The sequence below is a fragment of the Phytophthora infestans genome, genomic scaffold, assembly GCF_000142945.1.
Source record: "Phytophthora infestans T30-4 supercont1.22 genomic scaffold, whole genome shotgun sequence".
NCBI lineage: Eukaryota > Oomycota > Peronosporomycetes > Peronosporales > Peronosporaceae > Phytophthora > Phytophthora infestans.
In genome coordinates this window covers 1696991-1719172 of record NW_003303737.1, presented here as the reverse complement: position 1 = coordinate 1719172, position 22182 = coordinate 1696991, and the positions used below count along the sequence as shown (strand labels likewise).

The window sequence follows — 22182 nt, the reverse complement described above, 5'->3', positions numbered from 1 at the left end:
GACAAAAATAGTAGAGGTGCAATACACGCAGGCAGAAGCCATAGGGAAATCGGAAAATGAAAATTGGTTGGGTCACAAAATTTGGAAATAAGGGATTAGGTGTGAGTAATGGACCGTCCCAAATTTCGGGTGTCGCAAAATTTAGGAGCCATCTATTGTGAAAAGTCACAGTGCACCCCCAGATATAGCAAATACTATCAGAAAATCAAGAAAATTCCTGTCATGCTATAGTAAGAGCCATTATAAGGCAGCCCAGAGAGTACTAAAGTATATGAAAGGATCAACCAACAAGAGAATGTTACAGACATATTCAAGTAAGGAGGCGTGGATTAGAATAGCTTATGCAAAAAGGCTAGCTCGGCCCGGTTTCCAGTCGCTAGTTACTACTACGAAGCGAATCCACGAAGACTGAAACTGGGGGCGTGGCGTCAAAAAATGATAGGGATCGGGTGGTCTTGGGCTGAACATTGAAGAACTTGCCCACCAAACGCTGGATCTGGTGTCCTGGGTGCTGGCTCGGTTCCCCACGAAACTGGATGCGCCAAGGTTCGGCTTCATCAATCTCTTGCAAGGCCTCCAGTAGGTTCGTGGGTTCTGGGCGATGGAGGTCGGGATCCTCCAAGTTGGCTTGACGGGATACGGATCCCGGAAACCAAGCTACCTTATCCCCGCGTCGGGGAAGGTGCAAGAAAGATGGGTCCAACAAAACATCCACGTCACACCAACCGTCCTGGATCGCCAACACGAGGATCACGAGAACTTTCTTCCAAGCTCGACCGGCATGGCTACGTCGGTTACCACGCTGCTTGTTGAAGTTGAACAACCAGGTCGAACCTCGCAGTTGATTGCGAGAGATAGGGAATCGGTGAGTGCCTTCCCGTATGGCAACTCGGTGCTTGAAAACGAAATCCCGGAATGCACGAACGAACAACCCGAGACGCCCGCGCACGTCACCCCGGAAGCTAACCGGATCCACCAGTGTGGTTGCCAGCGTATCCCACGGGGCAGCATTTTGCAATTCCATCACGTGAGGTCTGGTGATGAGCGAATCCACATAGCTGGCCGTCGGGATGACATCCGCTTTCCGAGGGAATATCCATTCAGCTCGCAATGGCAGCTCAGGAAACAGGACAGTGATCTTCATTGAGATAATGGCGACCCGGTTCAGTTTCTTGGCGGACCAAGGCTCAATGTCTCTGGTGGCGAAGGCCACAAGAGCACGCCGACCAGGAATGAAGGCAGCATCCGGACCAAACGGGGCCACGGGGAGCATCCCTGGCAATGGCAAGTTAGGAGGAGCATGGATCAAGACAGATCCGGGGGACCCGCCACCATGAGGCGATCCCCCTCCACCATCACTATCCGACCCACCGTCACTGTCGACTTGGATCGCGGGTCCCGCAGTGCCGGCTCCGGCTCCGGATGGACCAGCGACTTGCGGGGGCGGTGTCGAGAGGGGCTTCGGATCTGGACTGGGACAAGGCCCGTCGAGTGTCTTCCTCCAAGGCATCATCAGCGGCTCGAGCCTCCTCCGAATCCTCCGGACTTTCATCGTCGTCGTCGTCGTCATCGTCCTCATCGTCCAGAGTGAAGGAATAAGGGCCGGAGGACGGCGTACGCTTCGACGACGATCGGATAGAAGGCCCCGAGCCGTCGGGCCAGTCTGATCCCTCATCCTCGTCATCCTCCGAGCTGCCAAGTCCACAACCAGTGGGAATAACACGTTTGGCTTTTTCTTTCCCGGATCCAGTGCTGGTCGGCGGAGGGCCGGTGGAAGCTGGCTGGGGAACGGCAGGCGTCGTCACCGAATGGCCAGCAGTGGATCCCGACTGTGACGAGCCGGATTGGGCCGTGTACACGACTAACCCCGTCGTAGAAGGGGCAATCGCCGCAGATCCGGCCGAAACCACGGCCCGGGACGACGGCGCGGTGGTGGATCCAGTCTTGGACGTAGATCCCGCCTTAGGCGTAGCGGTGTCTCCGGTTTTAGACGTCTTGGATCCCGATTTTGAAACCGCGACGGATCCAGTTTTGGACGCCTTGGATCCGGCCTTGGATGCCGATCCCGACTTGGATGCCGCGGATTCAGCCTTGGCAGACGATTCAGCCTTGGCAGACGATCCAGACTTGGATCCGGCACCAGACTTCGAGGGGGAGGCGGAAGGTTTGGACGTGGATGTGGATCCAGGCTTGGACATGGATGTGGATCCCGCCTGAGAGGCTGCCTTAGAGGCCGAACTGGTTTTGGGCTTGGCCTTTGGGGAAGCTCGGGCATGCTTGTGAGGACGGGGGATCCAGTGCTAGGAGCGGGAGATGCACTACGCGGTCGTTTCGCAGCCGACGGATCCGCTCCACTCACAGACGGCAGAGAAGCAGAAACGCTGGCAGCAGGAGAGGGCCCAGACAGGGGAGGAAGGGGATCCGAGACAGCGGCTGTCACCAGCGCCAGTCGTCGGCGTGCCAAATCCCGCTCCGATATGCCACGATCGCGCTCCAGAACTAGCTGCTGGTGCTGAACATGAGCAGCAGCGAGTTGATCCCGGAGTTTTACTGCGGTTGCCTCGGCATCCTTTAATTTGTCACCTGGATCGACATTACAGGTGAATATGGGGCTACCAGCGGGGGACAAAAGAGGATCCACGTACTCGTGCGGCGGAGCTTGGATTCCAGCTCCGTTTGCGTTCGCTTGGCATCCGCCCACTCGGTAGCCGCCTTGTCCTGTTGGAGTTCGGTGTCCGCCAACTTCGCTTGGATCTCGTCGCGCAATTGAGTTACACGTACGAATTCTTCGAGCGCGTAATCTCGCCCAGCAGACGCTTTCTCGAGTGACTCCTTGGTATCTTTCAGCTCCTCAGAGAGACGAGCCAGAGCTACATCCGGCGACGAGGGAGGTGGATTTGGCGCGGGGGACCCTCCACGCGCCGACCCTAATGCGGATCCGCCATGGGTGGATCCCACATTGTCGTTAGTTACCACCTCTTCTTGGGTCAGGCGCAACTCGTCACGGAGTCGATCCAAGCTCTCGTCCGCGGCTGCAATAGCAGTCTGGGAATCCTCCAGATCCCGCTCGAGGTCATCGATCCGGGATTGGAGCTGGTGAATCTCAGATCCGGCGAGCGCCATCTCCCAAAGAAGGTGGTCGTTGTCATCTCGCATACCATCTCGCTGACGGGAGGCGCGATCCAGCCGTCCGGTCAAGTCGCGGATCTCGACCGCTTGATCAGCCAACAAGAGTCGTAGGTCCTGCGAACGGGAGGCCGCACGGTGCTCCCACCCCTGGATCTCCATAGCCTGGTCATGGACCTGGGCTCGCAAGGTTTGGAGTTGGGTGGTGTGCAAAGACGCAGCTTGGTCGCTAGCATCTTGGGCCGTCTGGAGCTCCGCCGTCAAGGTTTGCACCCGATCTGAAAGAGCCTGGGCTAGAGTACGCAGATCGGTGGGTGACATTGAAGAAGGGCTGACCGGAGGAGTTGTGGATGGGGCCTTGCCCGGCGATTTGCTGGTACGCTTGGTGGGAGACATGTGTTACGTGGAGGAGGAAGCGGTTGTGGATTCTGGTAGTGCACGTTCTGAACGCTGTTGTGCAGCGCCGACCACGTACAGGAGGCGATTGTGGTGAAGTGCTTTCTCAGAAATAAGAGAATGGGCCTAACGCGGGGTCACTATCCCGAATCAGTGACAATTCCAAGTGATTAGAGAGGATTTGGATTGTCCGGCGCGGATGCAAGTTGCCTGTGGTGGATTAGCCATGACGAGCAGCACCCCGTATGAAACGACGATGGATCCGGTATGAGTGATGCACGGGAAGGCAAGATCCACCAAGACTTATCTCGAATCCACCCTTACCTGAATCCACTTGGGTGGATATGGGATACGCTATGTACGGGTGGATCTAGCAGCCACGGCTAATGAGAAGTCAAGATCCACCGCGAGGTGACCCGGATCCCATACTTCCGAGTTCCGATTCGAAGAGGGAGGATCCCGCATGGAGTGACCTGGACCCAGGACCCAGGAATGATGGATGCAGTGGATCTCGAACTTTCGTGGGACAGTGGAGATCACAGACGGTTGCAAGATGATGTTATATGATTGGAGAGCTCAGATTTATGACGAGTGTACACTTACAATGAAGTGGATCCAAGCAACCTGGATCCGGATGAGTGTACCCATAATAGGGGACCATAATGAATATGCCATGGATCCGGTGGATCTGAAGATAATACAGCTGGGATGATGGGTTAAGGAAAGAAAGGACATGCAGCCGAGCCTGGTAAGCGATATAACAAGTAAAATACATAGAAGGTAGAAATCCAGGCAGGTATAGGCTTAAGTATCAATACAGTCTTCTATTTGCACAGTAACACGCAAGTGCCTTCCTGCCCTCAAGAACCGGAACTACATTGGCCGTACGAGCTCGGAGAAGGTTGGGAATTGCGAATCTAGTGTTGGTAGTGATAACTGGATAATACATTGGCCAGATCCTACAGTGAGCTTTTCCTTTACACGTGCAAATCCGACAGGTTAACCAAATTTACTACTTGGTCGGTTACACCCTAGAAGGTCTCAACTCTCAAGATCCCGTCACAGGAGGCGGAAAGTACGACGTAAAGGAAACGCAAAGGCAAGGGACACACCCGCAAGGCAACCCTTCGGCCAGATCCACGATCTAGGCCCCGGATCCATAAGCTCGAATATTCGCTTAGGATTCGGAACCATCCACGGACGCAGAGTGAAGGTTGTCCACTGCTGCTCCACCCCATCCCCATGTCTCGCCAAGACACTCAAGCTTCACCACTTGAACTCTTAGGAAGTTACCGAGAGAGCAGATCCCGCCCTACCGACGGGTACACAATGTGAGGAAAGCTCAGCAGAACACGGATCATCGGGGGACCCCCTCCGTTAGTCGGTGTCTGGGCGCAGCTGGTAAGGTGGATCCAGCAATCTCGCAGATTAAGCTGATCCCGCTACGCCACATTACGGGGTAAGAGATACCGTCACTAGCTTACACTATAGTGTGGAGGAAGCTCGCAATAGTAAAACCAAGTCTTAGGTTTATGTCAAATTCAACTCTGATTTATTTAGGACCAGGGAGGCTACCCCTGGCCTTGTGTGAACCACTCAAACACATGTCTATACCTGATTGGTCAATAAGTGAGTCTGACTCCTCACTATCAACCAATCAGATGATGACACCTTGGCACACTGCCACTTTACCTACTTATGTAATAACTAAAGAAATATCTACCTACTTTTGTAATTGGAGTTGGGCCCATTACAGTTGAACACTCGGTGCCCTCGTAAAAGGCTTACCCGTGCCTGGCACCCTTCCGCTGTTGGGACCACGAGGATTCATAACACCTATTAGCTTTGCTCGTGCTAGTTGCGTGTTCTTATTTTTACTGGTTGGCCTTTATAAGTGGTTTACAAGGTCCAGTCTGTCCCGGTGCAAGGGCAGAACTGGGGTCTTCAGGTCCGCCCGAACGATCGTTTACTATCCTAGCAGACGTATTGTTGTGGGAGCTTCCTAACTACATTAGTAGCTAGAGCTCACGTGAGAATTCCAACACCACAGTGGCAATAGTAGGCCAAAATGATTCTCCACCCACATGATCACATTTGCTTGTTGCAACTGCAACACCGAGGTCCACCATTTCGCCACTCCCATCTCGACTTTCTCCGACTGGAGATGCAGATCTTTCGCCACCGACAACGCAAACAGAAGCAGCGGCTACAGCCCCAATAACGTCAGGAAAACCGGCGATTTTCTTAGACCCAAAACTAACCCGCTTAATCTCTGCAGGAGTCGATGGCAGCGTATTTTTTTGCTTAGCCATTTTAGAGAACTTGATTAATGTAAACCACAGTACTTGACTTCGACATCGCAAGTACTGTCGCCGCGTTGTCCATGGAGCCTCCACTGGCCAAATACACCACCGTTACGGCAACTCGTTTCGTAAGGTTGTGCTTGGTATTGTGATGGGTCTTGCCAATCCACTGGTTCTGGTCTAACGTGACAATGGCAAGAAAGGTCCGTCTATCACTCGTTTGAAAGATATAGACCCGCTCTATTTGATGGAGACTCTCACGCTTAAGTTTTTTTTCAGTATTTTGCTCCACGTCTGGATACTTTTCATAAAAAAGCGCTCGCCTCGAAGCGATGGACTGCTCAGAACTATTGTTAAGTATCCCAGAGTATTTGAAATGAGCATTAAAAAAGAGCTAAGCAAAGTGTTACAATAAAGTTGTGTTTGCTTCTAGTCAAGAGAAAATAACTCAAGCCTTCAGCCGCATAACTAGCTGTAAAGTTTAACTGGTTTAGTAGCTCAAGTTTTAGCATCTCATAACTTGGACTTTGTTGTATGCTGCATTGGTTCCAGACGACCCCATTCTTTGCCGCGTATGCACAAAATAATCAGATAAGGTACAAAGTTTAAACTACGACTATCAATCCTTGGAACGCTGTAAAATCCAGAGCTTCCCCGCGCAAAGCGCGGCATTAACCCCTCCAAACCGGAAACCAAAGGTCACATTTAAACTGCATCAGCAGCTTAATTAAACTTGGTATTTGTATATAATGGGATAGATGTCGCTCGCTCATAAAAAAAATCGGGATTTGCAAAACTGCGCAGAGCAGCGATTAAACTCCCAAACCTGCATATTGGTAGTAAGGTTTCCACATATAAATTGCATTATGCAGTATAAAATAAAAATAGTCAGGACGACTCCCGAAATATAGGAACAGAACCAGCTCAGTCTACAGCTCTCATTTTTAAATTTTTGAAAACTGAAACTTCCAATACAAATTCCTATAAACAAAGTTGGGGTTTCACCCCTATCAAGTAAGGCAAGCAAATGGCACGAGACGGTTTGTTTTCTGGTCTTTACAAATTCGAAGAGCGCTATATATGTGGACACCACAGCTGTTTGAACACGACTCGACTGGAGCAAAAACGTGAGCCTTGTGATGCACTTTGAGATAAGCTAACACGAGAACAGACATTCGAAGCTACACAGATGTGGATCAAAACTTACGCAGTTTAACTTATCCTGAATATTACGCACCTTAAAGACAAAAATATATGCACGATAGAAGTTACGTATTTGTTTGTCGCCTCTTGGAAGGTGCTGGCGTTGCAGGAGTACCCGGAGTCGATGGAGTACTAGGTGCTTCAGCCGGTTTCTGACGCATACGAATTCCTTTGCCATTTTCGAAAGGGATCAGCTTTTCGTTCATCCACTCCTTGTGCCACACATCCCAACATGTCATAGCGACCCCACGCACTTGTCGACGCGCCCGCATGCAAAGGTAGACTGACCCTTTGTCGCTACAGTCACCACAATAGTATGTAGCTGTTGATGCTCGCTGGGTGTCTGTTCGAAGCAGCGAGCACACCTTGCATGTCCTTTGCCGTCTTTTCCCTTGTGTTCCTTCGTTTCTCCATTTATCTACTTGAAGGGCAGCGTGTCCAATTGACTGGTTTGCACCGACAAGGACCGGTTCATATGCAGGTCTGGCTTGGGGTGGCTGGGTGCCGAATGTGTTGGACTCATACATGTCTGTTGCTTGTAGGCGACACAGCTGAAGGTGGAGTTTCTTCATGTACTTCACGTGGGTAAGTGGTCGTGACTGCTTGTTCTTGTGAATCCCCTTATGGACTATGTATCCATTTACAATAGCCAAGTCAATGAGCCCCAGTGCCAACGACTTATAAAATTTTCTAAAATGGAGTGCACGCTGGAGAGAATGACGCTGCAATCTCAGCTGGTCATGGACATTCACGCCACCCATGTACGCTTGATAATCTTTTACGACTCTGGGACATGGCACTTCCTCTTGCGTGGGACCATTCTGTCGCACCACCCGATCCAGTTCAAGGCTTCCTCCCGTGCTGAGAAAGTGTACAGGGCGAGAATCCCACCAACATATTGCTGACATATTGGCACGAGCTTAGAAGTAGCCACCTTGAACGACCTACGCGTAATCCCGGGTGAACGAGTCTTCTTCTTCTCGACGACATCTTTGCAGTATCCCAAGCGGTTGGTCATGATTGTTCCCACGCAGTCAAACCCCATCAGCAGCAGCTTAAAAGTTAAAGCCACAGAAGTATAGAACCGGTCGATGACGACTAGGCGCATTTCCTGCTTTCTAGCATCCGGGCCAAATCCAGCAAGCAGGTTTCGGACAACAGCACCAAGGCCTGATTTCATGTCGGGCTTGTGGGCGTCGCTAGTGTGCTGTTTCTTACCGCAAGATACTTCAAACCTGCATATATTCAGCACACAAGACACAAAAATGTCAGACAAAACTGCATAATGCACGATAGTAAAAAGCCGCTTCCAAAAAATTCGAACCTGATGCAGTACGCTGTGACTACGCTGCATAGCATGAAGAGCTTGGTGCCCCACTTGTGGGGCTTGTCCTTCATGTAAGCGCGCATTTTATTGAAGGATGATCGAATGGGTAAGACTGCTTCGTCGAACGCCAAGTGTGATGGCGCAACGTATCCATGGAGCAAGGTGCGCTGCAAGACTTCTCACAACTTGCGGATCTTCCAGGCGCGATCTGTTTGGTCCTTGGGGTCGTTGTTTGAGTTGAAATGAAGATTGCGTGAAATTTTTCATGAATCGGTCTCTAGACAGCACTGAGCCGAAACACCCTCGTGTTATAGCGCCCTCATCCGTTGTCTTCCAGTGATTAGCAAGTTTTTCTCTGTTCGGAGCAATTGTCCTTGCCACCAATAGTCCAACAAACTGGCACAGTTCGTGTGGTAAGATAGGCTTCATGCCTTCCAACTCGTGCTGAATATCTCGCCTTGTCTTTCTTGGTAACTGCGTGTTCAACCTTCGCTTCCGGCGATATCGCTAAAATGTTTCGTCAATACGACGTGGTAGCATCTCCCGGTGATGCTCCGTGACTGGTTGGTGGGGACTCGTTGAGAAGTATCCTGAGCTCGAGTTCTTGCTTCTGCTGCTTCGATATCAGCAGCGTAGTTTTAATCTAAAAAGTAAAAGCAGGTTCAGTTAGAAACTACCTGTAGAGTTTTCGTCAATTAATTGCTTTTGGGACGCTCGGTACTTCCTTATATAAGCTGCATCATGGTCCCGTTTACACTGCTTTGACGTGGCCTGCCTGGTAGGTATTTCACCACAACCTGAACGAGCAATGGTAATCGAAGTAGCAGAGACGTTATAGCGTCGAATAGATACTTGTTCACGAGACGCCCTCATGTTTTCTTTTTGCCGGCGTTTCATCTGCTCGGCAGGCGATAGCGTGTCACCAGACGGAGTGTCGACCCCACGTTTAGACATGACCAACAAGTCTAAAGAGAAAATGCGCTGTATTGTGAGAGCTCACGACGAGCACGTTAGTGTTAGATACTGCAACCCGGCAGCAAACATTTGCTCAACATTCAGCTTACATTCCATGTGAGCCACACCAACCGGGTTACCGGTACGCAGTACCGTGGAAATAATCTGTCCATTATAGACTCCGTACCTAAAGGTATAAAAATTCCCAGTACATGTATACATTATACATGTACTGGAAATTTTTATATTATTATACTATAATACTGAGTATAAACCCATGTTGCATGTCGCACATTTACGGAATCTCTATGGATGGTCAAAGATTGAGCTTCGAATTGACCTAATCACAATGCCTTTCGAAAGGATATTTTTCTGACATTTGGCTTACTGAAACCAAGATAATTTGTCAATCGCGCACCAAAATAGCTGGCGACAACGTCAACTGCTACATGATCTGCATAGCTCGTCCGTTGCATTGCGGCCTGCCATTCCTCCTTCCTCCCTCCGTGCACCAACCCGATAAACCATCATGAGCTTGGCACTGCGTCGTCTCCGCCCCGCCATGCCCTCGGTCGGCAAGGCCCGCCAAATGCATGGCCTAGTGCCGTCCGCTCCTCCAGCAACTGCCTCCTCCACTCCGATCTTGATTCAGCGTCGTAAAAGCACGGCAGCCGAGAGCGCCGCAACAATTGCCCGATCTGAGGCCACACGAGGCCCGCGTTGCAGCCCTGGGCTTGTGGTCTTCGATAAGGACGGCACGCTCATCGACTTCACGCTCATGTGGGGGGGCTGGATTGAGTCCCAAGCCTGGAAGGTCGAGATGACCACCAGCCTTCCCGTGCGGGAAAAACTCTTTGCCGCCATGGGTTACGATTGGATTAGCCGCTCTATTAAGTCCAAGGGTGCGCTGTGTTGCACGCCCATGGGCGAGCTCTACAAGCTCGCGGTCCGCGTAGTGGTAGCTGAAGGCATGAACCAGTCCCAGGCCGACGAGGTCATTAAGAAGTGCTGGAGTATGCCTGACCCCGTACTCACCAGCCGCCCGCTCGCCAACATCCCCGCGCTCTTCCGCACAATCAAGAAGATGGAGATGAAGATCGCCGTCTGCACCACAGACGACCGCCAGCCCACGATCGACACGCTCGAGCACCTGGGTGTCTCTGACATGGTGGACGCTCTGGCCTGTGGGGACGACGGACTGCCCGCCAAGCCAGCAGGTGAGCAAATCTGGACTATCTGCCAACAACTCAGCGTGGAACCGCACAATACCATCATGGTAGGCGACACGTCCACGGACATGCTACTGGGTAAGAACGCAGGTTGCGGTCTGTCCATCGGCGTGCTAGGAGGTGCCTCCTCGCTTGATGATCTGGCGGAAGATGCCGATGTGCTCGTGCCTTCCATTGACCGAGTTATCAAGGTTCTCTTCCAGTACGGCCAGCAGGCTCAGCGCTTTGGTGAAGCCACGAGAAACGTCTAATTTTTCTTTTCTTTAGAAATACTACGTTCAGTCTGGCAGAAACGACGGGATAGAATCAGCCCGATTAAATCTCCGTTTTTCTTTGGCTTCGACAATCTCTAACTTCCCCTACGACAGCGCAACGAGCACGACCGCCATATTATCTAGACTTCCGCGAACATATCCCTCTGTAAGCATGTTGGCCGCTATATCATCCAAAGAGTGTCTGTCGCCGCCTCCCGCTGTTCCACGTGAACTCTTTTCGGCGAGAAACCGCACGACGTCGTCATTGGTCATAGTTTCCCACAATCCGTCACTAGCGATCACCAAAAGTCCACCAGAAGAGGACTTGCCAAGCTGCGCATGGAAGACTGATGGCTCTGCTGTCACGAATTTCCGCAAATGCCGATCACCCAGGCTGCGAGAAACAGCGAGCTGCCCAACCACTCGCCAGAGACCAGAAAAATTCACGAATCCCCCACTTGATTCGATTCGCGAGCGCTCGCCAGAGTCATTCGGACAATGATCCATACTCAGAGGCAAAATTTCACCTGGTTTTGCCTCTCGACGTTTGTCATTTGGTTGCTCCGACATACGAGGTAACCAAGCTAACGCACGAGAGTCGCCTACATTGGCACTGACGACCCGATGCTCCCGTCGACAGTGTAGCGCCACGGTCAAAGTGCACCCCGAGAAATACTCGCCAACTGATGTTGTGCTGTTTGCGGATTTGCCAGTATTTGTCGATTCCAGTTTGTCATCGCTCGCATGTTCATCGAGGGAGTGGAGGAAGCATTCATGTAGTTCCAGGAACGTCTGACGCAGCGCAAACTTTTCGGCCAGCTCACGCTCGGCAGATGTGTTCGCGGCCTCACCCATCGAATCATCATTTGTCTTGGAAATTACCGCAAAGTGTCGACATAATACACGAGGCAGATTCTCCACAACGAAAGCAGCCGCTGCAGAGCCTAGATGCCCATCCACTACGGCGTAGAGGTCAAATCCAAGAGTCTCGGTGCCGTCTCGTCGAGTTTCGCATCTTTGATTTAGTTGCTGTTCCGTGAGAACCAAAACGAAGTCCTCCATGTACTTCTTCCGACCTTGAAACATTGCAATACCCACTGCAGGATGTTGTGGGTATTGCATGTACAAAGGTCCTGCTTCGGTCCGGATCGCACCAGAAATATGAGAGGCCTCAAACTTGCAGAAGCTCGAGTCTGTATCGTGTCGACGTGCATGAACGTGTTGTTCGCAACTCTGAGCGGTGGAAAACACACGGCCACACTTCGGACAGGCGAAGTGGTCTGGAAGCTCGTACCTGGCACGAACCACAGAAGCGAACATGCTTTCTCTTGCTCTTTGTGCCTCGAGGTAGCTTTCGTGTAGCAATAGCTCCTGCTTCGTCGCGAATCGGCGACCAGACTCCTTGCAAACGTATGCTCCTTGAAAGAATGCGTGCTGTAGAGCTCTCTTGGCTGTGATACGCTCCGACGGATGCCATTGAAGCAGACGCCATATTAAGTCTAGTCCCCACAAGTCCTCTAGTCCCCGCTTTAGCGGATCTCGCTCGACAACAGTTTGATTGAACCGTCCAAAGTGGCAGCTCTCACTCACAAGCGCATATTTGTCCCATAACGAGCGTAGTTGTCGTGAGCCTGCCTGGAAGATGCAGAATTCTCGAGTAAGAACATGCAGCAAGTAGGCCTTCGTTCGCCACCTGGACTCTGTATCCTCCCTGCTGCTGTGCCTTCCACGTCCATTGTGTCGCTGGTGTCGTTGCTGAGCATCCAGAATCACGTCGAGTTTTGCTCTTTCGCGAGGTGAGATCAAAAACACTTGCGGAGAACCCAAAACTATCTCCAAGAAAACGACGCCTACAGACCAGAGATCATAAGCCTCGGGGGCTGTGTAATCGTACGGCTGGCCGCTATCGCTAAACAGGACTTCTGGAGGCTGGTACTCCCGAGTTTCTTCAGCTTGAGAGGGTCCGGCAAACTCGGGCGATTCACCACCAGCTGCATATAAGTTATTCAACGTGTAGTCGTCCACAGCAGAGCCAAAGTCTGCTAACTTCACAAGCGGAATTGGTGGCACTGCAGAGGTTGATGAAGGTGGAATTGAAACCAGGATGTTCGATGGTTTGATGTCGCGATGTGTGATGCCACGTGCATGCAGAGCTGCTACGCCTTGAAGCAGTTGACGCATAATCTCTCTCAGGACGTTTTCACCTCTGGAATCGGTGCGGAGTTTCTCCCAGAAACGCGATGGTTGCAGCACAACGCCAGCGCTGCCATCACTGTGTCCATCTGCACCATTTACAACCTCCAGCTTCTCGTACAGATACTGCCGTAGAGACTTTCCTTCATCATAGAAAATGAGCCAGAGCTCGGGCGTCATTCGGGGGTGCAAGGGGTCTTCCTTACTCCTCGCCAGTTTAGCTGGTCGGAAGAAATACTCCACGAACCGCGTGACATGGCGCTCACCATGCAGCAACGCTCCAAAATGGGCTTCACGCTGCCCCATCTGCGCCATGCTCTCTCCTAACTCGAGGAACAGCCTCTTGAGAACAAAATACTCTTCTCTATCTCCATATCTCCTTACTGCTCTCCATACTTCCCCATGAGATCCCGCGTCGAATCTTTTTTTGAGGCGATAGCGCGAGTTCACATATATCCGTTCCGCCTCCTCCGTCACGTATTGATACTCGAGCATGGCGCCTTCAGGACTGTTTCTTCGGTCCTCAAAGCCTGAAAGAGAGTCTGTAGACTGCGGTGGGGGCAGCGGTGGAACGGGGAACCGCTGAGAAGCCGAAGCAGCGCCTGGTAGAGGGCATACAGGCGCTGAGGGGATGTGCAATGTGTCTCCTTCACTTCGCGACATGGTCCAGTGCACGATCTCCATCTTGTCTCGAGACTGCATGGGCCACTGGGTATGATGCGTTTGCTGATGCTTACACACGCCTAATAGCCCCGAACGCTCCACCAATTCGTAGCCCCTAACTGTCAATCCTGGACGCAGCGGGTCGCTCACGGCTGCGCACGCCATGGCATCGTCGGAGGCTCGACGAGAAACTTTCGCCACTTGACTGAACCAAGAACGATCTGTCAGCAGCTTACGAGATGTGACATCAGCCACAGGCCTTTCCAGCGCTAGGGCCACCGACTGCAGCAATAGAAGCAGTAGCAACAGCATTCAGGAGGTCAGATTTCGATGTGCGATAGGCAGAAATAAGGGAGGAAAAATTCGTAAAAATGTAGACTCTAAGTGTGTTTTCCGGTATGCCGAAATGTGGGATCGGTAATTCGATCTGAGACATGTATTTCAAATATTCAAAGAAATCGAATTTATAAAAATTTGAGTGCCATTCATTTGTAAGAAGGATTCGCGTGGGGAAGAGTAAATGGTACGGAAACTTGTTCCGTTTGTTAGACTGCCTATACTGACGTGTGACGTGCCGGGGCTATACGGCAGAGTGAACGCGAAGAAGATCCCGATGGGCAGGTGGAGCGGGGTCACATCCTTCTCCAAGGTCGAGATCGTCTATTAAACCTTCGCGCTAGCCGCGAGAACCTCGAGAGAACCAGAGAGCTGCCAAATTCTCAACCGCTCCGGCAAGCGACGCAATCTGCTGCGATAAAGCTAGTGGAGGAAGTTCTGAACGAAGAGGCCGTGAAGGCTCAGGTACAGCAAATGCGTGCGGAGTACGCAGCAAAGCACGGGCCCTCGAAAATGATGCCAAGGGAGCGGGCTACGGCACCACCGCAACGTCATACGAATCGCATTAGCCAGCGCGTTTGTCGACAAGGACGTTTCTCCGAGAATGAGGTGGTGGAAGAAGATGAAGAAACGCGGCTACAAAAATCATGTCGTTCGCCAGTTGATGATGTAGCTGCAGCGCGACAGTTTTTCGAGCTGAGTGGCTCGTCATCAGACGAGGGCTCGCCCGTACCTTTTGTCGCCACACAATTGCCGCTACTTGGAAGCGAACTGAAGTATCTGACGGATAATACGGTGCTGGAAGCCCCAGATCGGGCCCAATTTGAGAAATCTAAAGACTCACAATTCGAGAAACCCGATGAAGCACAGTTCGGGATACGTGAAAGCGCGCACTTCGGGATACCTGATAGCAAACATTGCGAGAATTTAGATGACGTCAATTTGGATATACCGGAAAACTACGGCAACTGCAGCGACGGTGTTTTGAACGGCTTCCCTTCGAGGTGGAGCTCTTGGAAACAATTTCATGACGGACTTAAATCGTTTAGTGCCCGGACCAACCAGTGTTTTATTATTCGATCGTCATAGACCGTGAAAAAAAGGAATATGCAGATGAATGACGGTATTCGACACTTTCCAATTGCATGGAAGCATTACTTCAAAACGCTAGTGTGTACGCACGGACACAAGCAACGACCACGCGGCAAAGGAATCCGAGTCCACAGATCGGTGCGCTACACAGGTTGTACCGCGAAGGTACACGCTCTGTTATCGAGTATGGGAACACGACACTACATTTACGTTTGCAGTTCTGGACTCACAACCACAACCTGAGTAGCACGCTATGGGACTATTACGTAGCCAATCGAACAATTCAAGATCCCGCGCTACTCGCCACAGTTTCTGACATGCGCGCTGCCGGTTCCTCGCCTAAAGGAATTCTTGCTTGGATCCGCAAACAGACAGGTTATCTACGTAGAGGCTGACTAATTCCACAAATTACTTAATATTTTTGTGTGTGATTTTATTTACATATAGGGAAGAAAACGAAGCTCAAAGATGTGCATAACATGCTGCAGGATCTTAAACATGCAGCAAAGGGGTCAACTACAGACGTTGAAAGAACCGAAAGCGTGCTACGTGAGTTTACGAAGCAGGACGAGGGGAACACGGCAAAGATATTCGTGGACACCACCAGAGAGGTGGCTGTAGCGGTGGTCTTTCAATCGTCTGGGATGAAAAGACTTTTCGAAGCTTTTCCTGAAGTTGTAATGGTAGATACAACTCACGACACAAACACGAACGCATACAAGCTTTTCAGCTTTGTTGTGCATGACTGTTTTGGAAAGGTACACTAGTAATGTTTATATGGAATCATTTCGACAGTTAACGAACCTATTTGATGTTTGCGTAGGGTCAGTACGCTCAACACGCATTGGTTGAACGGGAAACCAAAGAAAATCTCCGTCTGGTTCTCCATACATTCAGAAAGAACAATCCCGGCTACAAAAACGTGAAAGTGCCGATGACAGATAAAGCTTTCCACGAGAAGGAGGTTCTAGCTGAGGTTTTCGAGGGAACTCGTCAACTACTTTGTCAGTTATACGTGCAGCAGTGGTTCGCTAAGCAAGTGGGGAAGTTAGTTGTCGGAGCTACGGAGACAAAGGCTATAATTGAGACGTCTATGGCTCAATTGATAGACGCCGCGAGTACCAGCGAGTACGATAACCAGAGAGCTTTCCTTCTGGACCTACTTGGAGGAGACACGCAACACAGGCTGTGGAAATTGTTCATTAACAACTGGGATAACATGCAAGAGCAGTGGGTCCGATATAAGCGTGGTAACATACCCCACCTTCGAAACAACACCAACAATCGGCTTGAATCAAAGTGGGGAAAGCTCAAACAGTTGATCAGATCGGACTACGGGATTGATGAGTTGGTCTCCGCGCTTATAATGATACAAGAATGGGCCGAAGACGAATACGTGGAGGAGTACAATAATGCAGGGTCAAGACCTCCAATGGACGAGCATCAGGAGCTGGCTCATCTTGGCGTCGTTATAAGCTCGTTCGCTTTCGATCTTATGAAATCTGAATTCATGTACGCATCGTCGGGTGACGCTGATTACGCCTTCACACATCACGACAACCGAGTGATCATGCAGAGTCGCCGCTCTGGAAAAAGCTACGATCTCGATTTACAGGTAAAACTATATAATTCTTTGATTTTCAGAGATTGCTAAGTGTGTACAGATCGGGATACCTAAATGTAAAACGAGCGACAACTGTACTAACGACTACCCTGCTGTTGCTTTTATAGAGCTACAAGTGCGACTGCGCGTTTGCCCAAACGCTTCTGCTCCCGTGTCATCACGCAATGTACTACAGGAAGTTCAACGGGAACGAGAGCATTCTTCCACCACTCTCTCTTATTTGCCCCCGATGGTTGCGATCCCATCCAGCGAATGACATTACGAATGGACCAGTCTTGCGGGGGAAATTCGAGTACCACAGCGTGATGGCTAAGAACCACGACAAGAAGCAATTCCCTAGTTCGACCTCGCTGCCAAAATCTGTCAAGTTTTCAAATGCAAAGATACTGGGTGAAGAAGTCGTGGCGCTACTAGCGCTCCAGCCAACACCCACGTTTAGTACGGGCATGCAATGGCTTACACTTTTCCGGGACGCCGTTCGAACTGGAACATTGGAGGATTTCGTCGGAATAACTGTCGCTCCAAACTCGCCAGATGCTGAAAGAGAACACGATGAAGCAAAACCCGCAACGTCAAGCTCCGGCTCAAAAATGAAAGAGCAATCGAACGGAAAGCTCGGAAAACGTAAGTACGCTTTCACGAAGCCAGTGCAAAACAAAAAACTGTCAAGAAAGGCCCAGACTAAAATAACGCGTATTCAGCGAAAGATTGGCGTGCGCACCCTGGCAAAATTGTGCAAGGACCAAAAAAGCAAGCCGGCAGTGACTCCCATAATGCTCGACTGTCTACTGTCTGGAAATTATTGCTACAACGCGGTATCGGAGAAACTATCTTTGTTGGATTTACCGGTATGCGAAGTAAAGGGCAATGCCACGATTCGATTTCTCGAGGACAGACAGCGGTTAACAATTGACGATGTGACTCACCGATTACCTGCGGATAAAATAACACACGCGTTGTCAATCCTGCCGCTAACGAACGTCGAGAAGTACGTGGCGGTGTGGGAGGAATACGGAGACGTCACCCGAGAACAACTTATGTTCCTAGAGCGATATGGAGACGCAAAAAATCAGATTGAGGATGTTGAACATACACTAGAATGGATTGAGGATGTAAAAGGGAAGGCTACCGCTGTTGAAGAGGTTCCTGTCATGTTTTGGGAGCCACTTCAGGAGAGAAGGGTACGTTGACTTATTGCACACGGTTACTGCTACGAGAAGTTATGCGAGATTGGATACGTGCTGACGTCAGTAATTTTTATCATAATACGTTTCGCAGGACTACATTCTACAGCAAATTAAGGAGTTACCCCTTCGTTTATTCTCCGTTGGAAAAGTGGCTATCGATGGATACCGTTTGCTCAGCTTTCGACGAAACCAATGGCTCAGCACGACAGCCATGATAACAACGATGAAAGTGTTGGCTGAGAAGTACACTGACGTCGGTGTGGTGAGTCCCTCCTTTCGCGAGCCGAAGGAACCCGACCGAAAGAGAATAGTCGCAAATGCTTATAAGGCATTCACACCCACCAAGAGCAAGTTGATTGGGGCGCTAAACTACGATGGAGCACACTGGGTAGCCTTCTTCATTGACGTGGGGAATCGGGTCTGCATACTCTTTGATCCACTACAAGAGGATATGAACTACGCAAAAATTAAAGCAAGCATCAAGGAAGTGGTGGAGCCTCTGTTGCCTGTAAATACCGAGCTGACGTACGACAACTACACATCGTGCTTTCAGCAGGACAACGACAACTGTGGATTGTGGTGCCTCATTGTTCTTGAGCTAAGTTTAACTGGTATGCCATGGCACAAGGGATTGTACAAGCTGGTCCCGTATCTGCGACTGCGTTTCCTGAGCCTGTGCTTGGGCTACGTTGAGGAAAAGCGATAATGCTGAGTGTGGAATCTCGTATTGAATTGCGACTTAAACTTTTCATCGTACTCCATTCATGAATGCTTCCTTTTGCTTTTGTTTCACTAAAATGTCTGCATTTACTTGCTCAACCTGTACAGTAACGCTCGTTGAGATCTACATTAACTGAATTCGCAGAATTTGCTCTGTGCATTCCTAAAGAAGACCATTCTGTTGGTATACGTTTTTTTATTGCGTGGCTGCTGTGAGTGGTGTAGCCGTAAGTGTATGCGCTGTTGTTTTGAGTGCTGTAGCCGTTGCTTCGTCTCGGTAATAATGAAAATGATTTCGTGTTCTGTTTTATCGCGGTGCTGTGGTATCTGCTGCTACGGTGTTGTACTGTGAAGGTGTTGCTGTGAGTTCTGCAGATTTCTCTTTTTTTAGAGACGTGATGTTGTTAGAGTGCAGCCCTCTTTGGCAAAGCACGGCCAAGATAAAAAACACGATCTGCTGTTTCGTGTTTTTTTTCGGTATCTCTAGCAAGAGCCAATAAGGGAGACTGGCGCGACTATTGATATCCATAAACTAAAAGAGACCGAAAAATGGTTGACAAATGAGTTGTTTTAGTTGACGTGACTGGTGGCAAAGTGAGGAGTCGAAGGCGACGTCGTTTCGCCCTCCTCGCCCTTTTTGCCTGCCCCCCCCCCCATCGTTTCCTTCTGACGCTGACGCACACTTTGTTATCTGTATACTTTCAAATAATAGCCAAAACTTGGCACTCATCCATCCACCCCGCCCAAATTGTCTTCGTCGCGCCTTCATCCGCCGCTTCTTCGGTGCTTACTCCGTTTTGTGTCGCTGCCTATTCTTCATCTTCCATCCATTTACCTGTTTTGATTTTCTCTTGCTTTTCTTCTTGTGTATACCGTAGCTGCTACCGGTCGAACGGGAGCGCGTCGAGAGTTCTTTCTCGGCTGAGGTTGGTGTGGCGTGCGTTGCCTAGCTGACCTGGCTTTCTCTATTGCAATGCATCATCCATCCATCACACAGACCCACACCAAGCTCTAGGACGCGTCCTGCTTTTCATCGTCGTCCTCTTCGTCCGACAGCACCACATCTAATGACTCTACTACGTTTGACGCCGACAGCCGGACAGCCATCGACAAGTTCGCCTCACTAGAATTGTTCGCCTCCTCATCAGGATCCGACTCCTCCGTCTTCGCACTACCGTCCAGTACTTTTCCGTCCGAGGCAAGTGCTGACGATGTCGTTGCGACGTCGTCACTGTCGTACCCCATGTTGTAGTACATGGTGTACGTTTCCTGTGCCTTCTGCTGGATCAGCGTATTCCAGTGCCCTGTTACCGCTCGTTGCAAGAATGGCTTGATCACGTCGAACATGCCTTGGCCCAGCTTCTCGTACTCGTTCATGATGCGCAAGCACGACGGGGAGCTCCAGCACGAAATAGCACGCTCTGCTACCTGGAACTGGTCGCTGACCATGCACTGGCCTAGTCTCCGCGCCAATTTGGGCGAGATCAAGTCGAAATCCGACTCTGCTAGCACATGCTCCAGCATTTCCTCAAACTCGACGATAAAGATGACCTCCTTGAATGAGTTACCCACCGGCCAGAACTTTATCAAGCCCCGGACGATCGGAGTGAAAAGCGTGTGGTCCTTGGACACATACTGAATCATGCAGTATGCGAGCTGTTGGTGATACGAGATGAAGGCTGGCGTAGAGTGCAGTGGGATCAGCGCCTTCTCCAGCAGCACCACGTGCTCTTGCTTGATCGGACACGCGAAGCCATTAACGATACTGCCCAGGATCTCGAGCAGCTCCGCCACGCCGTAGTGGTTCGACGTCTCATAAATATACTCGTAGAACGTATTGGCAATTTCCTTGCGAATGGCCGACCGCCGCTGCGTGAGTTTATAGTACAGTCGATGAAGCACTCCCTTCAGCACCTGTCGCTCCTTGAACGACGGCGTCTTGAATAGATTCACGAGCTGCGCGATAAACCTCAAAGGGAAAAACTCCTTGCGCACGTGCTTCTCTAATTTGTCAATATGCTCAATGGCCTTCAACAGTAGATCGTAACAAGCTGAGAGTAGTCCCCACTGCTGCTCCTCCGTCGTGTATTCCGAATATTTGTCCATCGGGTTCTCTAGCATACCCACTTCTTCGGCGCTGGGTTCTTCCACAAAGATATTGCCAGGCGACGTCGATTGCAGTCGAGGGAAGGGTCGGAAAATGTAGCAACCCACGACATGCAGTAGTTCGACGAAAAGCTGCGGGTCATCTAGGATCATCGGAAAGGAATCGCAGTAGCTGTTCAGGTCGCACAGTGTCGTCAATCGCTTCTCGTTCAAATCAAAGAGCTCCACCGCTGTGTACCCTGAATCCTCCTTTCGGGGCATGCAAAACGCCACTTTCTGGCGAAAGTAAAAGGTACGTTTGTACGGTACGGCATCCTCCAGCGCAGGCGTATTAAACAGCGTTTCCAGTGGTTCAGTCACCAGTAGCATTTTGCGGTCTGCCGTCGTGGGCATTGCGGCTGATGTCAAACTGCTCATCCAGACGCTCAGATCTGCCTCGCTCTTAGCCATCAGGTAGATAGGACGGTATCCCTGCAGAAATCACGAGCAACAGTGTTGTCAACACTCCAGACTGATACAACCCCGCGTGAAATCCCGCTTGAAACGCACCGGATGGCAGATCTCAAAGCAATTCTGACGCTTGAACCGAGCAGAGTCGATTGGAGTAATTCGTACCCCCTGAAGTGGGATGACGCCACGCGGATACGAATCCTCACCCGACTGTACGGCATAGCAAGCAGTATAAAAAAAGTAAAGTCAGTGTCGACAGGTATCCTCCCCCTTTTTGCTTCATTCATTCGCAGTCTTACCGTGCCGGACACATAGTAGAAGAGCGAGTGTCCTTTAAGCACCATGAGACGCTTCTTCCACGTCTTGAAGTGGTTGGCCTGTTTAATGAGCACGCCCGACTTGGAGATGGGCGCCTGGAAATCGTCCAAGTAGCTCTGGACACCTTCGGTCGGGCTTGCGGCCGCGCCGTTGCTCAGCTGCTGGTTAGAAAAGGGCACAATGAGGCTCGGGCGTTTCGACAGAAGACTCTGGTGCGGATCACTAGCGGTAGCACGTGGGTCATCGCGCGAGAATGGCATGTGGCCGTTAAAGCTGTGGTGTTTGACGAAGTTCTGAAGGCCGCCGCCTCCTCCGCTGTGGCCGCTTCCCGTGGTAGCACCGTCGCTAGGGCTGCTCTGGTTGTATCCACTGCTGGTCCCGCTACTCGTGCTGTCGCTGCGTTGCGCCTTCTCGTGGCGGTTGGATGCCAGTTGCCGTGACGAGCTGCCGATGGACGAGTACATTTTGCGGAAGAAGCCACTCTTTTCGCCCTTGTCCCCGCGCTGCGCCATGGTCGATCGCTTGCTACCTGTGCCTGGAGCTGGGTGTCTCTCAGCGGGGGGAGGCGCGTAGTGGGCCGGCTGACCTGCAGGACGTCTAAGACTCTGACTCCTTCCCTCTCTTCCGGCAGAGCGAGCGCCGTGTCGTATGACTGCGGTACACGACGCGTATGATTGAAATATTGAATTTTGGAATTTCGT

The 22182-nt window shown here is 50.9% G+C and overlaps 4 protein-coding genes across 4 annotated transcripts; 2 read left to right on the top strand and 2 right to left on the bottom strand.

Moving 5' to 3' along the window:
• Positions 1-9838: 9838 nt before the first annotated feature.
• Positions 9839-10789, top strand: PITG_11753 (uncharacterized protein; the record flags this gene model as incomplete). Its single annotated transcript, XM_002901219.1, has 3 exons — positions 9839-10220; positions 10324-10336; positions 10561-10789. The coding sequence occupies 3 exons, from the start codon at positions 9839-9841 to the stop codon at positions 10787-10789; spliced, it is 624 nt and encodes a 207-aa protein (XP_002901265.1).
• Positions 10790-10897: 108 nt separating this feature from the next.
• On the bottom strand, positions 10898-13960 carry PITG_11752 (protein phosphatase 1L-like protein; the record flags this gene model as incomplete). The annotated part of the gene is made up of 1 exon (XM_002901218.1): positions 10898-13960. One exon carries the CDS (start codon positions 13958-13960, stop codon positions 10898-10900), a length of 3063 nt encoding a protein of 1020 aa, XP_002901264.1.
• Positions 13961-18110: 4150 nt separating this feature from the next.
• PITG_11751 (uncharacterized protein) lies at positions 18111-18593 on the top strand (the record flags this gene model as incomplete). Its single annotated transcript, XM_002901217.1, has 2 exons — positions 18111-18305; positions 18372-18593. 2 exons carry the CDS (start codon positions 18111-18113, stop codon positions 18591-18593), a joined length of 417 nt encoding a protein of 138 aa, XP_002901263.1.
• A 1025-nt stretch (positions 18594-19618) lies between these two features.
• Positions 19619-22110, bottom strand: PITG_11750 (serine/threonine protein phosphatase 2A 59 kDa regulatory subunit B' gamma, putative; the record flags this gene model as incomplete). Its single annotated transcript, XM_002901216.1, has 3 exons — positions 19619-21184; positions 21263-21373; positions 21463-22110. 3 exons carry the CDS (start codon positions 21991-21993, stop codon positions 19619-19621), a joined length of 2208 nt encoding a protein of 735 aa, XP_002901262.1.
• Between the last annotated feature and the right edge of the window lie 72 nt (positions 22111-22182).